General features: G+C 37.4%; 1 protein-coding gene across 6 annotated transcripts in view; it reads right to left on the reverse strand.

Moving 5' to 3' along the window:
- Hace1 (HECT domain and ankyrin repeat containing E3 ubiquitin protein ligase 1) overlaps nt 1–17,864 on the reverse strand; it is a 90,081-nt gene extending 72,217 nt beyond the window's left edge. For 3 of the 6 annotated variants that reach the window (XM_063253939.1, XM_063253936.1, XM_063253937.1), the window contains exons 1-5: nt 17,525–17,864; nt 11,942–11,996; nt 10,717–10,806; nt 9,699–9,803; nt 5,695–5,770 (exon numbers count right to left, since the gene is read on the reverse strand). In XM_063253939.1, the coding sequence (XP_063110009.1) occupies nt 5,695–5,770; nt 9,699–9,803; nt 10,717–10,806; nt 11,942–11,996; nt 17,525–17,600 (402 nt within the window). In that variant the 5' untranslated portion in view covers nt 17,601–17,864. Of the gene's footprint in view, nt 1–5,694; nt 5,771–9,698; nt 9,804–10,716; nt 10,807–11,941; nt 11,997–17,524 lie in introns of those variants that run through there. The other 3 variants (XM_063253940.1, XM_063253938.1, XM_063253941.1) reach the window with 2 other exon arrangements.
- Between the last annotated feature and the right edge of the window lie 620 nt (nt 17,865–18,484).

Consider the following 18,484-nt stretch of genomic DNA (forward strand, 5'->3'; position numbering starts at 1 on the left):
CAAAGTTCGAATGCATGTATTTTTTCACTTTTTATTTTCATTAAAATCTTATTAAGACCTTCCTGTTTTAAAGTAGCTGGTTAAACACAACTGTTAGCCTCAACTTCAGAAAACTCCACTGAAATCACAATAAAAGAATATTTTCTTTAAAAAAAAAGAGAGAATAATGAGTTTTGGAAGCTGAAAAACAAATAATACTTTTTATCTTGTCAGATAATACTTGCTGATTTGTCAGAACAAAAAGAATCGGCAGTGACAAGCAAAGAAAGCTAAGCAGGTACGTGCTCCAGACCACAAAAGCACTGCAAAGACTCTGCCATCAATAATAAGCCCGCTATACCACTTGGAGTAAAGGCAAAATGTAACTAAAAACAAGTCATTTGAAAGTTTAGTAAGACTGAGACCCTCAGGTCCCTACCCCTTTCCAATTCTGCAAGGACAGTAAAGGTCCTCGCTAATCTGAGAACATGACTATAGATGAGATACACCAAGGACATTGAAGTAAAAGCACCAACTCCATTAGAAGGAGGAAGATTAAATGCTAGCTCACACCAAACCATTCTTACCTCTCCAGCGACCACAGAGCTCACAGTTTCCTGGTGGTGCAGATGGAAAAGCTCTCTAAGGAATCTAACTGGCCTGATCAGGAGTAACGGCCTCAAGTAAGTGACACTAGGAAGGGGTGGAGTGCAGAATGTCTCTGCAGATCTCCCTACACTGAAGACTCCAGAGAACACATTTCATTCACACTGCCAGTCCTTTCCAAGAGCTTTCCCTTGTTCCCCCAAACACTTGTTAGATTTATCTGATTTAAAAGACAAGCAAAATATTAATAATGGGAAAAAAGAAATCATGAAAAAACTATTTAACAGTTTCATAGAATACACTAATCACATCACAGAATACTGTTTTGTTTTGTTTAACGATAAAAAGAAAAGGAACCTTTGGAAAGTAGTATTGTGATGGTGACATGAATGTAGATGATTTAGACAATATCGAAGCAAACACAAATAAAAAATGGGAAAAGAGAAAAAGTAAGAAAACTGTTGGGTTATTCCAATATTCAAACAATAAGAGTACAAAATGGGAAAACAGAAGAGTGAAAAGCTTGAATCATACTTTGTGAAAATTTCTCCTGAGTGTCCATTTTATGAGTTTCTGGACTCATAATAGGGTCTCTGTATTATCCAGCCAAATAGATATAATAAGTTCAACTAAAACTCAGGAAATTATAGAATGCTAAACACAAAGTAGATTCTTTAAGTTTCTAGCCAGGAAACAGAGGATTCGTGTAAAGAATCAAGGTTAGGTGGTGGATATCTGTAAATCCAGGCAGTTGGAAGGCTGAGGCAGGCCAGCCTGGGTAACTCCTAAGCCTTTTCTCAAAATAAAAAGGGCTGGAGATGTAATCAACACTCGTTGGGTCCAATCCCCAGTCCCAGGGAAAGAAAAAAAAACCCTAAAAGGGGTACTGAGCTTCAAGACTGAAAGCTAGAAGACAACAAAGCAATGCTTTCAAGACACTAAAAGGGAAGGTGATACCCAATCTAGAATTTTATCATCAGCTAAATTATCAATTATATAAATTGATAAACTCAAAGACTCAGATCATTTTTGAGACATGTAACACGGCAACAAATTTACCTGCCATACACCCTTTCTCAAAAAAACTGTCAAAGATGTTTCCCAGCAAAGTTATAGAACTGTTATCAGGAAAACCAGATATGGGACTCACATAACAGAGCGCTCAAAGCAAGATAAAGACAAAAAGATCCTCCAAGATAACGATGATGAAACATTCTGAGCAACTGTGCAGCAGACTTAAAAACCTATCAGTTCAGCCTGGAGAGGACAGAAATCCCACTATATGTTCCTTTGAGACATAACCAAGAACTTAACAGGCACTAACAACATTTTAGGATAACAGTTATGAACAGTAATAAATACTTAGAAAATTTAAAAAATAAAAAAATAAACACTGAAGATGTAGCTCAGTGGTAGAGCACTTGCCCAGCATGCACAAGGCCCTGGGTTCCATTCCCAGCACTATAAAAAGAAAAATTCAAAGGTTTAATAAGCCAAGAAACATGGAAAAGACACTTAAGATTGCAAACTAAGAAATATCTCTATTTACAGAGTACATGATTATCTATGTTGAATATCCCAAGGAATATACATACATACACAGACACAAACACAAACACACACACACACACATACACACACACACACACACACTGAATTCAGAAAGATGGTGGAATATGACACACAAAAAACAAATGCATTTCTATACATTAACAATGAACATGCAGAAACCCAAACTAAAAGCACAATACATTTACAAAACAGACACAAAATCCCTAGTACTAAATGCTAACTAAAGAAATCAAAGACCTAAACAAAAACAGAGAGAAGTGTGTTTATGGATTGAAAGACCAAACACAGTAGAGATGTCAATTATCCCCAAATTGATCTACTGGTTTAATACAATTCCAGTCAGACTCTCAGAAAAGTTTTTCTAGAATAGACAAGTTTATTATAAAATGCACATAGACAAAGGAACCTGAATAAGTAGCTAACCCAATCCTCATACAAAAAAATATAGCAGGAGACATTATTGTCCTAATACTAAGCCTCAGTATGCATACAGCTACAATAATCAAGACAGTGTGGTTTTTGTAAACACAGATCAATGGAATGAACACAAAGCCCAGAAGACGGTGACACAGATAACGCCCAACTGATTTCTGAGAAAAATGTAAGATCAATGTAATGCAGAAAGACTGTCTTTCAAAAGACAGTGCTAATGTAACTGAACAGTTAGGAAAACAAAAACCCAACCTAAGCCTCAGATATTATAAAAATATCAACTCAAAAGAAATCAGATGTAAAAAATGTAATAGGGTTAGGAAAAAACATGAGAGTAAATCTAGAAGAAAATATGTCAAAATTATGTATTTAATGGGCACTATTCTATCAAAATGTAAAGAATTCTCCCAGTTTGTTTTTGTTTTTGTTGTTATTGTTGTTGCTGTTTTAATCCTAGCTCAGAAAAGGGACAAATAACATGAGCTGATACTTCACTTCATGAATGACATAAGCCTATGAAAAACTGTTCAACAGTACTGGCAATTAGGCAAATGGTAATTAAAGCAAAATGACATGTCACATAACCATTATAATGGTTAAAATAAAAGCTACACCACCAACAGTTGGCAAGGAAGATGGATCACTCGTGTACTACAGGTGGAAATACACTGTTTAATGGCACAACCACTCTGGCCAAGCATATTTTAAAACTAAACATGAACTGTTTATCATACAACCCACAACCACATCCTTAAACACTGAATCCCAAAGGAATGTTACCTTACATTCACACAAAATCTTGCACAGTGATGTTGATGTTTACAGCAGCTTTATTCTTAGTAGCCCGAAACTCAAAATGACTCACTGTCCTTCATCAGTTACTAGTGAAAAGAAACAACAGTACACCCACTCCATAGACTGTCACTCAGCAGTATAAAGGAACAAACTGACACATAACAAACTAGATATATCTCCAGGGAGCATGATGAGCTAAATAAACCAACACCAAAAAATCTCATAGAGCATAACTCCATTTATACAACAGACCTGAATGACACAATTTTAGAAACAGAAAACAGGGTTAGGTATGGAGTGTGAAGGAGAAAGGTATAATAAAGGGACAATCAAAAGATCTTTGTGATATTGGGAAGTTCAGAACACTGTAGTGGTAAACATATGAACATATGCAGGGAATAAAACTGTTCAGAAGTTCATATACACACATATAACGATCCTGAGAAAATTTCAGCAAGGTGAATTGATCAATATCCTGGCTGTGATATTATGTTCTAGTTTCACAAATATTACCAATAGGGAAAACAGACAAAAGGCACACGGGATTTCTGGGGATTATTTCTTAAGACTCTATTGAGACAGTTCTCTCAATTTTTTTTCAAAGATGACAATTATTTACCACAGATAAAATGGTAGGCAAAATTTTTTAAAAAGTAACTGTAGGAGAGTACTTAGCATAACCATGAATAGCTTTCCTTCAGTTAAAACAGTAAGAACACTGCAGTTTACCTAGCTACACTTATGAAGACCGCGCGGCCCAGGCACTTGCTTATACTCGATGAATGGGGGAGGAGCTGCAGAGAGCCTTTCAACTGTTAAATACCCAAAGTTAAAAGGTGGTGTTTGCACGCTTGAATTAAAAAATAGCTTACATCCATTAAAACAGCTGAGAGGAACTGCCTAGAGACAGACAGACTTCGAGGGGAAAGTCTGAGGAGGAACACTGAGAGACTATTTCCTACAGCGAGTCTTACAGAATGCTGCGACACTTTAAACACAGGCATTATTTTAAAAGATCTCCATCACCCTTAAGCTCAGGAATGAAGGGTGAAGTAAGAGCAGACGAAAACTTCTGCAACTCAACAGGTTAACAGTAAATATCTTGCCTAAACTGGGTAATGTCCTAAGGGAAGATTTTTATATCACTGCCAGGGGTTTTATATAATCCCGTGTCATCTACCACATCACTAGGCATTCTGTAAATTCAAAATACAATGTTTCCTTACAGATTATTTGTATTATATTGCTATTATATAACAAAGTATTAATTTTCATGTGAACTGTAGATTTCAAGAAATAATTATGATTAAGCTTATTCTATAACAAGCCACTCTGAAAAGTTCACATCTTAAACAAGTTTTCCTTATGCTCGTTCCCCAAAATCTTTAATTAAAAAGGCTCTGAGACCAAGCCTGGCAAGTAAATAATCAATGTTCCCCTTTACTCATAAATTAAGATTGAGAATCTATAAGTACTCCCAAAAGAAGGTTAAATTTAACTTCCAAATAACTGCTCCGGCCAAGCACCGAGGGACACCCCTGTACTGTCCCCCAGGCAAACTGCCAGCCTGAGGTCAGACGGAGGACTTTAGGGTGGGAATACAGCTCAAGTGCTTTCCTACCAGGGGCACAGGCCCGGGATTCAACCCCTATTACTACAAAAAAAGTGATGATGATAACTGCTCCATACTCACCTAATTCTATTTATTTCTAGTGAATAATGTTCAATAAATAATGATTTACTAAACACTTTCAGACTTCAACAATCCCATCAGCACCATTCCCTACCACCTCCCAAGACACTTATGTTGATCCAAAACATATTAACTTAAGTTTCGTTTAAAAAAAAAAAAAAAAAAAACTGACAGGGAAAATAAATAAAAGTACTAACTTGACACACAGCAAGTCTCAAAGAATATAGTCAAATTGTTAACAGTGACTGTCCCTGAGTGCAGCGAGTCAGAGAATGTTAAGTCCTTGCGTTACTGCTTGTCCTTTCTGCCTAGCTATAGGAACATGTCAGAAATAAACAGGTCACAACCCAAAGCAGCTCCCGTAATGCACTGATACACACTTCAGCAGAGCTGCTCCTAAGAGGCCCACTCAAAGTGACAGAAGATAGGGGAATAAAACTTCCAGGTAAATCAAAGAGAAGAGAGAAATACGGTGAACCAACTTTTCTGTCATTCTGCACCTTCTTAATTACAAAGTAACTCGCAGACAACTTGTACTACACTGTACATTATCATCACACTTAAGGTTTCTTTTTAAAACATGTGTTTAAAATCTGATAAAAATCAGGAGCACTTACTGCTGTAAGGCCTTCATTATTACAAATGTTGACATCAGCACCGTACTCTAGTAATTTACTCATGCATTTCTTCTGTCTGAAATGAAAAAGAGAACTAGTACTAAAGAACATAAAAATGACAGTCATTTACTACAATAAACATCAGCTGCTGATACAATGTCCCATCTGTGGGCCGGTCACGGGGCCCACACCTGTAACTCAGGAGGCCCGGCAGGACAGTCACTGCAAGTCTGAGGCCAGCCTGGGTTACACAGCAAATTCCAGGACAGACTGGGCTACACAGTGAGATCCTGTCTCAAAAATCAGAAATAAACAATAACAAAAATCTCTCTCTGCAATTTCAGACTGTACTTGCAAATTTAACTGTATGCTCTTAAAATACAAAGTTATTTCCATTGACACAAAAGTAACAGTAAAGAAATGGCACAATCGGGGTATCATGTCATCAGGACAAATGCATCAATCAAACTGCAGAGAAATTTTTAGTGTTGACAAAGTGAAGGGAAAAATAATGATAAATATAAGAAAATACAGATGTAATAGATAGGGAATCCATCCTACTTCCTTGATGGTAAGACACTTATGATACTTAGAAGAGTTATAAAAACATAATCACAGGGCTGAGGATTTAGCTCAGTGGCACAAGCACCTGCCTGGCAAGCACAAAGTCATGAGTTCAATTCCTGGTAACAACAACAACAACAACAAAAAAAAAATCACATAATCAGTAAAATGCATATCTATGAATCCCACTAGTCCACTCCATTTTTTAAATTATTTTTATTGTGGTATAATACACATAAAACTTTCCAACTTAAACATTTTTAAGGTTCATTCATGTTACTGCACATGTCAAAATTTCCTTTCCTTTTAAAGATGAACAGTAATGTTATACGTGGGTGCTACATTTTACTTACCCTTTTTTAGCTACTGCGAACAATGCTGTGTGGACACAAGTATTTAAGTATTTCTTCAGTTCTTTTGGGTATATATCCAGAAATGGACTTGGTGGATCACAGAACAATTCCATTTTTAATTTTTGAGGAACTGTCGTATTGTCCTCCACAGCATCTTCACTATTTTACATTCTGAGTGCACAAGGCTGCAATTTCTCCACATCTTGATCAGTATTTGTTCTGCTGCTGTTGTAACTGTTTTCAGCAGTCACTCTAATCGGTATGCATTAATATGTCACTGCAGCTTTGACTGTCCTTCCCTAATTTAGAGATGCTGAGCATCTTTCCCTGAGTGAACTGGTCATTTGTGTATCTCTGAAGAACTTTTGCCCATTTTTAGCTGCCTACTGTCTTAGTTACTTTTCTCATTGCTGACACAAAATATTCAACACCCAAAGTTAAGGGAGGAAAGGTTTATTTAGCTCGTAGTTTGTAGATGTTTTGGTCCATAATCAGCTGGCTCCCAGGCAGGACAGCATAGCAGAGGGGCATGCAGAAGAGAAACAGTTCACAGCGGGCAGAGGTAAAAGCAGAGGGCACCGACAACAGAAAGAATGCCAGCTGCCTTCCGCTCCTTTATGATTTAGCCCAGTTGGCTGAGGGCAGGTCCCAGACTAAGTAGTGGACTAATTCAATCCCAGCTCCCTTAATCCATGCAGCCTATAGTAACACTGCACCATGAGTCAATCCCAGCATCACACACTCTAGATCCAGCCACCTTTTAAAATCCCCACCTATGACTACCTGAGGCTTTGGGAGACATCAAGACACAAGTCATAACATCAACCCACTTAATTTTGTTAAGAGGTTTCTCTTAGCCTGATTCATTCCTAGTTATTACTCTTCAATATTCATTTTAAATTCCCCTTCATTAATGAATCCTGAGTAAATTGCTAAGAACTACATGGAAGTTCATATTGCAAAGATTGTCTTTATTGGTATTATTCAACTATGCCCTGTACTGAACTAGAAACTACATAAAGCACTGAATGAAACTGTTTATGACACAACTGACAATATACGGTATAACAATATACGGTATATAATATACATACTTGATATACCAGCAATATAATACAGTGTGCCATAGAGAGAGAACACAGTATATGCATATATGTTACTATTTACTCAGCAAGTTCATAAACTCCTTCATGCCATAGATTATACCACATTCCTTTATTCACCTCAATACTAAGCAGTCAGATATGCAATAGCTCTTAGTAAACCTTTATTCCTCATTCAATAACCAACTTGTTTAATGATCATTCAGTCTTACAATGGAAGTGCACCGTGCAGACTTAAGACCCTCTTTTCTTTCTGTACAATACTGTGCATCCTGTTTAGAGCCTCAGTGTCTTTTTGTACAGTACAGCGTGTTTATACAACACTGCCATTTTTGCTGACTATACTCTTCAGTACAACAGTTCGATGTTCTGCTATACATTACAGTACCGCATGTAAGAGTTACACAAATAAAAGCCCTCATGACACTGGAGTTTCCCTGACCATTGCTTTGCTCCTAATATGTTCCTTATGTACATACGATACACAATTCCTCATTCAGTGACCAATTCATTCAACAATCTAGTCACAGGACCAGAACCTGGTCATTAATGAGGAACGTCTGCATTCATTCATATGTCAATAACTAAAATTCCTACTGATTAAATAAATCTTTTAAGAGAAAAAATAACCTCTGGCTTTGATTTTTTTATCTGAACTGAAGTTACACATCACTTAAAATCGGTATAATAATTTTAAAATGGAAGAAAGTAAAAATTTGAAGAAACTGTGTAGTTCATTTACAAAGTTTCTTAATCTAACACAATGTTAGCAAAACCTCAAAACACAAATTCTCACTAATCATGAGCCAACAATCCAAACTGACCCTATTAAAATGGAACATTGTTTAAAATATGTGTTTGTGCCTGTAGACAGACAAGCCTGTGGCTGTACCTACTGGAGCTGGACCACTGACCTACTTCCACAGTACAGAGCTAGCTGAGGGCCAGGAAAACAGACCCGAGAAACAGTTTAGGGTTTAGGGTACCGTTGTTAACGAAATCAGCAACCAGGAAAGCTCCCTCTTCCGCACATGAATAGCAAAAGGTACAAGCAATATAGGAGAGAAACACACACATGTAAAAAGAAGTTAAACCACGGCAAAGAGTACTAATGGTGACAATGCTACAGCAGACCAAAAGAAACATACTATCCATCTATAGACCTCTGGGAAACAGGAAAAACAAGGACTACAGAAAGATACACTTCTCCTATCAATTCTACTTCAAGAGGGAAAATTTTGAACTCATAATGAAATTAATAGTAAAAAGCTACTTCTGAAAATATCAGGAGCTATATAAAGCAACAAGGATTTGAGTCATTTAGCAAACACTGACTGAGTTCCTCTACATACAAGGCACTCAGTCACTATACAATACAAACCAAAATATTCACATACTGAAAATTGAGGGTAATCTGTATAAAAGTAAAAGGGTATCCAAATTCAAGAATGGCTCATCAGCTCGTGCTTTTTCTTTCTGCTTCCTTTCTAAGCAAATCATATAATCTCTTATTTCTTCATCTCAGAAATGCAATCAATGGTCTTTTCAGTTCCCATTCTGGGAACAAGTTAACTATGTAACGCTGAGCCACAGAACAACTTCACGTCCAGATTTCCAGTGTTACCCTACCCACAGTGACTGCTGAGAGTGCCACAGGAGACAGCAGTAGGCAGCCTACAGGCAGACACGGAACCCAATGTCCTGCAAATATGTATTAATAAAAAAACTAAAATTAAAAAATCAAATATTTAAAAAGAAAATAGTTATTCTATAACTTTAATAATCCAAGATTCTCTTTAAAGAGGACAAAACAGGCCTTAAGAGGAAAAAAAAATTATAAGAAATAAAATACATCACTTTTATAATTTTTCCCAAGCAAATATTGGAGGAAAAAAAAGTCATCAAACCAAGATAGGGTACTTAAAATAAGGTTTTCTCATAAATGATTATACAACTTCGGCTATTTAAGAAACTGAATATTTACCCATTTCTAGCTGCCAAATGAAGGGGTGTACAGCCTGAAATATCTTGATAGTTAGGATTCGCTCCTTTCTTTAGCAGCAGAACCAAGCATTCCACTGATCCACAACTAAAACAATATTAAAAGACAGATCAGATACATTGAAGAGCAACACCTGGAACAGCTTAAAAACAACACACTGTTAAACTCATTATTTTTAACATGCTGATTTATCTGCAATTTTACTTAACTTCTGTCACAAAGACTAAATACCCTCTATTTTCAAGATGCACGATCTATTAAAAGTGGTAAGATATTTGAAAAGTTCAAATAAAGCAAAAAAGGGATTCATTTATGAAAGAAATAATATATTCTCAACTTTTTGGCACATTAATCATGAACAATTAATTTCAATACACCTACCCAAATCCAAAAAAAGACAAAAATATCAGTGAGTTAACTGACCAAAACCACAGTAGAAAATGAAACAGTGAATAAAAATCACACACCCATCGAGGAAGATAAAGAACATAAAGAAACTGGCACTACATGCAGTTAGTGTACATCCCATTTATCCCTTATATTGGTGGGATAGAGGAAGGTTTGGTGCATGCACCCTAGTTACATCTAGGAAAAACAATCGCCAAGCCTAATACAGCGTAAGCTAGGATACCAAGAATATGGGGCATGAGCTCAACCCCAGAGTTAACAATCATCTAGACAGAAATTACATAACATGCTATGCGCTAACCAGCATAAAGACATACTTGGCTGAGCCATGCCTGTAATTGTAGCATTCTGGGAGGCTGAGGGAGGAGGAATGTAAATTGGAGTCTAGCCAAGGCAACTCAGTGACGTAACAAGACCCTGTCTCAAAATTTTTAAAAAAAAAGGGTTCAATCCCCAGAATCTCAAAAAAAGGAACAAAGAGAAAAGAAACACATGGCTGCTTGTTCGCCCATCTCCAAGTAAGTACTGTGAGACAACACTGACTCAAGGCTTACAGTGCTTACTCTAAACACCAAAGTATCTTTAATCTTACTTTGCTGCAATGTGAAGCAAGCTTCTTTTCACGCGTCCAAATGCATAATTGACATCGAATTTTGAATTTGAAAGTAGTTCAGAAACAGACCTGTGCCCCCCAAAAAGATTTAAATAAGAGTCAATATGTAAAAAAAAATTTTTAAATCATAAATCAAGTTAACAGCTCCCTTATCAATCACAGAGCAAGGCATATTCTCTAAGTGCAACATGGTAGCAAGGTAATATCCAAAAACCAAAGGCCTTGACCAACAAACTGGTGCTAAAGGTTTCAACTCAGGCAGAGACAGTGCTACCTTATCTTTTCCAAGGTCACCTAACAGAGCAGGTCAGTCTCCATTCTCACTGGCTTCTTGAGAAACAAAGGAAGTTGACCTAGCTGCTTCTGCTGTCAAAATTTGAGCCTAGCTATATTAATTTTAGCCACATAAAAAAGCCAGACATTTTTAAGGAGATTCAAAGCAAAAAATAATTTCTATTTTAATTTGTTTCAAACTATTTTCCCTTTACCTTCTTATTATACCGAACTACCCAGTGATAATAGTTACCAGGGTAAAGACCTCTTAATAAAGACACTTAAATGTATTTCATAAATGCCTGTACAAAGAGGTATCCATGTTGCCCTACATGGTGGCACATGCCTATAATCCTAGCACTCTGGGAGGCTGAGGCAGGAGGATTGTGACTTCAAGCCCAACCCGGGCAACTTAACAACTAAGCAAGATTCTGTCTCAAAATAAAAGATAAAAAAGGCTTGGCTATAACTCAGTGTGAAAGCCCTGGGTTCAAATCCTGCTACAAAAAAAAAAAAAAGTCAAGCCTGTATAAATTTAAAAACAATCTAAGGAAAAGCACATGTAAGTGAACTAAATCACCCTTTAGCTCCACCCTTTTCCTCAGGGATCAGCAGTGACCTCTAAAAGAAACCACCAGTGCTTTTTATGTTATGAGCGACCAAACACTTGATTTTAATATATGATTATTCACTTACAAAATGTCTTAAAAAGAAAATGTCTTACAACAAAAATTTTACATCTTAGTGATGGATCTTGTCCTTTATTTCACAACCACCAAAAAATTCTGAATAGAAAAATTAAATAACTTGTTCCAGGACATCATCTATGGCCAAACCACTATGGAACCATGTGTGTGTGTGTGTGTGTGTGTGTGTGTGTGTCACACTTAGAATACTTTTCAAAATGCATAAATATTAAAAACACACTCACCTGTGTTGATCAGCCATAACCATTGGCATTAATGTATAAACAGCAGTTTCATTATCTGAGTTTAAAAAAAAACAGAAGAATTCATTTATTTCCACTTTTTCCAACAGGTGATATATAAGATTAGTTTTCTCAACTCTACATAAAACATGAGTTTAAAACAAGAGGGAAAAGGTAAGAACAATGCAGAATACCAAAGGCAGGGCAAGCTTCTGTTTATTCCTTTTACTCCATCACAAGTTTTCCTTTCTGAATACAAATAAAATTGAAGATTTAGTGTTTTCTACAGTTTTAGCAATGATACTTCTTGATTTCCAAAAAGAAAATTTTAGACATTATGTTTTATCACATGTTTACATGTAGTTTGGGGTATTTGAAGTATATGGATATTAAACATAAATATGCTAAAGTAATTTTAAAGCCTTGAAAATATATAGTATTTGTTTCTTGCCAATACAAGAAATTATTTTAACAGTTTTTATAAAACATTAAGAACCAATTTCACTCACTACACTATTAGAAGACTTGCATTCAAATTTTAATAGAAAAAATCACAAATACATGATCCAAAAGGTTAAAAATCAATGTGATGCTATGTTACACACATTTCACTTAGTGTCAACTTATTTTTAAATACCACTAACAGTCATTTGTCAAGTCATTTCTGAAGTTTGTTTTTTAATAAGTTCTTACAAAGAAGTTACCTTGACACTCATAATAAACACCTTTAAACACTTGCTAAGATTAACAGGTTGAAGTCTGAGATGAAACAAGATATTTCCTAGTACCAAAACAGTTTCTAAAAAATTGATAATTACAATGGAAAAATACTAAAATTACAGTAAAGAACCCAGGAGATACCACTTTAGTCAACTGATAAGGAACAATATCTCTAGAAATAATACACAGTAATATCATGTAACTTCTGATCAATGAACCATTAAAAAGGGCACACCACTTCTGTAGTGTTCTTGCCAAAAATCTCTTAACTTCAACCAAAAAATGAGAACACATCTTAAAAATCCACTCTAAACAAAATTCCATAAAATACATAATCGGTCCTCTTAAAAGTCTCAAGGTTATTAGACAAAAGGAAATACCAAAGAATAATCAGTTTGGAGGCACTAAAAAAACATAACAACTAAATGCAACACAACAGCCTCAATTGGGTCCTAAAGCAGAAAAAGGGCACGTGGGAAACTCATGAAATTGTAATAAAATCTGAGGTATGGTAATTGATGTATTCTACGACTATTTCTTAGTTTTGATAACTGTACTATGGTACAAGATGCTCAATGAAATCTCTGCACTATTTCTTATTTTTCTAAGTTTAAAATTAATGCAAAAATTTTAAGATACTGGTCCAGATTATAAGTATTTTTTTGTACTTTTTTTTTTCTTTTTTGGTACCGGGGATCAAACTCACAACCTCACACTTGCCAGGCAGGTGCTTATACCACTGAGCTAAATCCCAGGCCCCAGTATCAAGGAGATCAATCTACTAAATATAATGTGTTGACCTCAAATGCCAGTTCAAACAAACCGACTTTAGAGGATACTTTTTGAAACAATTTTTAAGAATGGGGGGCCTGAGATTTAGCTCAGCAGCATAAGCACCTGCTTTGCAAGCGCAAGGTCATGAGTTTAATCTCCCGTACCAAAAAAAAAAAAAAAAAAGAGGAAAACTAAGCATGGCCTGGGTGGCTAAGCACAATAAAAAACTGTTCAGTTTACTGATGCTAATAATTATACTATGATTATGTCTGAAAAAAACATTCATGTATTTAAAAATATAAACTGAGTTATGTATAGGAAAAATGGGAAATGGTTACGAGTATTCACATTTTCACTATTTTACTTGTGCTTTACATGCAAGTGAAAGTAATTTAATCATCATACTAATATGCAGATGCAACAATCTTTTCACAATAAAATAAATGCTATTATTTACTAAAATGTTTTAAAAACAATTATCTTAAAGATCTTATTTCTGAAGTGCTAATGACAGAAAGGTACTGTTTTAAACTCTCTATATATTCTGTTTTGATTCTCATAATTACTTATGAAGTTTCTGCCATTATCCTCATTTTACTGATGAAACACTGATATGCTGTGTAATGGTGGCTTTAGGTGGCTGACATAACACATCTTACACCCAGTGTAACTCACTGCAAACAAAACCAGAAGGTCATTACCCGAGCTATTCCTAATGTACACAATACACTCTAATTTGTTTTATCCTCTCATTTCTTTTTTTAAAATGTTAACTGCAACCCGGTAAAGTGTTCTCAGTAACCACCAATGAGTCACCATGTGAGGCTGAAAGCACCATACCAAGCCTCTACTGGTATCACAACATTCCTTCTCTCACATAATACACTTGCCAATTTAAAACTATTTAGACTCCCACCCCTGTGACAGCACACGCCTAAACTCTTCAGCACTCTGGGAAGCTGAGACAAAAGGATTACGAAGTCCAGCCTAGATGAAGCAGTTTAGTGACTCAGCTGGTCCCTGACTCAACATAAAAAATTAAAAGCTGGGGATTAAAAACTGAATCTCCAATCCACAATAATTTCAATTAAATCTCTCTGTAACAAGCAAAATCATAAGGCAATACACTTATTTGTGAATTTACACTTATAAAGCAAGATAGTAGATAATTTTTAGCGAGTATAAGGTTCACATTGGCTTCATTTAAAAAAACTTTTACAGCCAGGTCTGGTGGCACACACCTGTAATCCCAGCACTGAAGAGGCTGAGGCAAGAGGATCTGCGAGCTTGAGAAGGCACTCCGTAAAATTTAGATGTTGACCTTCTTTTTAAAATGACATCTAACCTTACAGAAATACAGATCATATGTACTCAAAGTAAGGATAAAGAAATAAAACAGAACCACATCTATAGTTCTAAAAGAAAACTAAGAAAAACTGTACTAAGAAAGGATAGGATAAAATCCGTTGTCAAATACTTCCTTCTCATGAAGATATCCTGAAAAGTAGATTTATAATTAAAATTTTCAGAGTGATAAGTTTAATCTCCTGCTTCATCAGATATGGCCATTTTTATTAATAGTTTTGAAATTTTACTACTAAAAGGAAAACCTGGAAGAGCTCCGATTCATTGTAATTTCTCCTCAAACATTAAATGGGAGCAGTTTTTTAAAAGCTGGTGATTACTGTGTATGCTAACATGCAGACAAATTCTATTTTAAAAGAAAAACCATATTCGCTGTAAATGTAGTAAACTCTTTTCTCCATATATGTGTACAATACACATAAACCTTTTAAACTCCACTGTGCATCCATGTTGCTCATCTAATTTCTCTGCCTGTCACCTTTTTCTGTCTCACAAGATTATTCCTCTGTCAGCCCTGCCTAGGACCACCCAACAGGCTTTACTGCATCACAATGGAAACTTGAAAGGTTTTACTCTAAGGAAACATAAACATATTCCCCAGGGTCCATGTCAGTAAATCAGAATCTTCAGATTCATGCAGTGCAACAAATAACTTGAGAATAAAGGGAGATTAAAACTTGCGTAATTTTTTTCTAATTGTAATTTGATAATAGAGGGCTGAATTATAACAAACAAAAATACCTGATTATTTCTTAAATTTAGAGCTTAGAATTTCTATTGTCTCAAAATATGAAGCATAACAATGTGGATTTTTAACATGTACTGTATATGATTTGCTTGAAAGAACCAAATTCAAAGACTTCGAAAAGGAAGCCAAGCGTGCTGGCCCAAGCCAGAGGAAGGAAGATCACATGAGGTCAAGGCAGCCTGGGCTACACAGTGAATTCAAGGCCAGCCGGACTACAGAGCAAAACTCTGTACCCAAACACACACACACACACACACACACACACACACACAAGAATTTTAAAAGATTCATCAGAACTTAGTGACAAATTCAAAATAAACAAATTCATTACAATCACAGGAAAAATGTACACAAGATACCATGTGAGTCTATCAATTCGAGAAAAGTTTTATTTTTAATTGTAATAATTTAGTTTCCAAACTGGTGGAACACCCCAAGAAGTTGAGAAACTGACACCTAGAGCCTTAAAATGTTGATATAATTATACACTATTATTCGAATTAACCCTGAAGAAACAAAGAGACAGTCTTAATAACAAAGCTGCTCTTCAAAAAATCAGTTTTAAAAAGCTGAAATTAGATTCAACATTTGTTACATGCATCCTATGAAATGTTGCAAAGTCATCAAGCACATTTAACGATATGAAAACATTCGAGTTTCCTAAGTCCAAAATAAAAAAAACTCTGATCCTATTTTTATAAAGCCAGAAAGACATAATAGAAAGAAGAAAGTGCTAAAGTTGCTTATTTTGTGAAAGTGACAGGTTTGTTATTCTACTTTGATTGTCCAACTTTTCCAGAATGAAAATATTTCTTTTAAAAGCAGAAAATATTATCAAAGCCTTGTAAATTACACTTATGTAAACTATATTAGAAAAGCTAGCCAGTACAAATTGCTCTGTCAATGAAACACACTGCTTCAAGACTGATATCAGTAATTTCACTTCGAAAAATGATAGCAAAAGGAGCAGATTCAAAGGAGTTAGAAAAAGATAAGACTATAAATCGTTACTAAAATTAGGATTATAACAAATCAATTACTTCACACTTGAAAAGTTTCAAATGCAAAATTATTTTTTAGAAAGTTGGCACATTACTTATTTGAATCCTAAGGAAAAATTTTTCAAGAAAGGTATTCCCCAATTTCCCACTCACATTTCTTCCACGACTCCCTCCAGAGGCCTCCTTCTGTAACCTGTGTAATGTCACCAACACTGATTCAAAGAAAGTTTTGAAAAAAGAAACAGCACAGCATGCTCAAAATGTAGAAAAACATCACCAGCCAAAACCTTCCTAACTCTTGTTTCACGTGGACGCTGAAAGTCAAAAGCCACAACACTGCCGGCTCCCACTGCCGCTAAAATGCCTGAAGTTCTGGGCTGCAAACTCTCATCTCCTCTGCTACAGGAGTTTTACCTTCTGAAGGAACCCTGACCCATGGAAGACCGCACTGCTGGGACCGTGCCTTACTATACACCTCTCTGCAGATGCACCCCAGTTCCCACCTAGCCCAGTTCGTGTACCTCTGACGAACAAATTAAAACATGCATTCCTATTAAAGAAATGTGTGTGCACACAGAGTGCTTGATGTGGATAACCCTGCTGTCAAAATACAGCGGTACCCTATACGAAAAGCAATTACTGAAGTCCAAGCCTGCATTCCGCAGGTTAAATACCATCTTTGAAGAATGTATCCCAGCGACTTTAAGTCAGCCCTCGAGTGAAGCTTTCTGAATCCCGGTCTCCGCCGTCTGGCTGGGACTTCTGCGATGGTGCAAGAAGACCTCAGTCCCGCTGCGCCCAAGCGCGGGTCCAGAACCCACCCAGCGCCCCCCGCAGGCGCCCACCTGCCAGATTCCGAGCGGCCAGCGGGGGACGCCCGGGGCTCCGGCCCGGCCGAAAAGTAAAAGTGGGCGTTAGCTCAGTTTGGGTTAGTTTTGCCTCTGGACCCTGACCCGGCCCGGCCCTGGTGCCGCTCACCCTCGGGCAACTCCACAGTGCGCGCGCGGCGGAGCGAGCGCGTGAGGCGGTTCAGCTGCTCCATCGCTCTCTCCATCCTCGGCGCGCCCCCCGCGATGCCCCGCGCACCGCGGCCTCCGCGCCCAGCGCCCTACATCCCGCCTCAGGCCCGGCACCGGGCGTGGGAGGGGGTTCGTCCCGGTGGGCACCCAAGGCTGCGACAGCTACTGCAGGCCGCGTCCTCTCAGCAGAGCGCTCGGCGGCTGCGGGACACGGCTCCGAGACACGGGCACCCACGGCCGACGCCTCCACTCGCGCCTTTCCTGCCGCGGCTACTGCTTCCCTCCTGGGCTCGCACAGCCTTCTGGGAACTGTAGTTCCAGCCTCGCGGAGCCGCGCGCCGGAGGCGGGGCCAGGCGCTGGGGCGGAGCCATACTGGGTGCGCCGAGGGCCTGCCAGGAAGCCACGCCCACACGGGAACGCCCTCCCTCCCACCCTCCGCGGCTGCGCAGGCGCAGTCCTTCAATTCTGTCTCTCCGCTTCCTGTACGGCGTGAAGCTGGTAGCGCAAATGTTCCTAAATCGATCACTGCCTTCCTAGTATTGATCGATTTGTGTAATACATAAAAGAACTGTTTAAATATCTATAAAGGTCAAATTTCAAAAGTAATAAAAATCAAACAAATACGAAGGCAAAACATGTTTGTTGCTTTACTGTAACTTAACAATGGCTTAAGTATTTGTTTACCTGCTCAGTGACTGACTTCCTGGGGATGACGCCACTCGATTTTGTGTTTTGCTCTGTCTGTATTCATCACAGCATCTGGCGCCAAGCTGAAAGTTTAAGGAGGACATGCAAGACGGCAGCTTCAAAGAAAATTCTGATTTGGTATAATGCAGCCTTGACGTGACAACAAGACCCAGGGGAAAGGGAAAGACTGAACTGCAAAAACTTAGCAACAAAATGTAGAAGAAATGAGTA

This window comes from Cavia porcellus, unplaced genomic scaffold (genome assembly GCF_034190915.1).
Source record: "Cavia porcellus strain 051 isolate PalLab524CR breed Dunkin Hartley unplaced genomic scaffold, mCavPor4.1 scaffold_7, whole genome shotgun sequence".
Classification (NCBI taxonomy): Eukaryota; Metazoa; Chordata; class Mammalia; order Rodentia; family Caviidae; genus Cavia; species Cavia porcellus.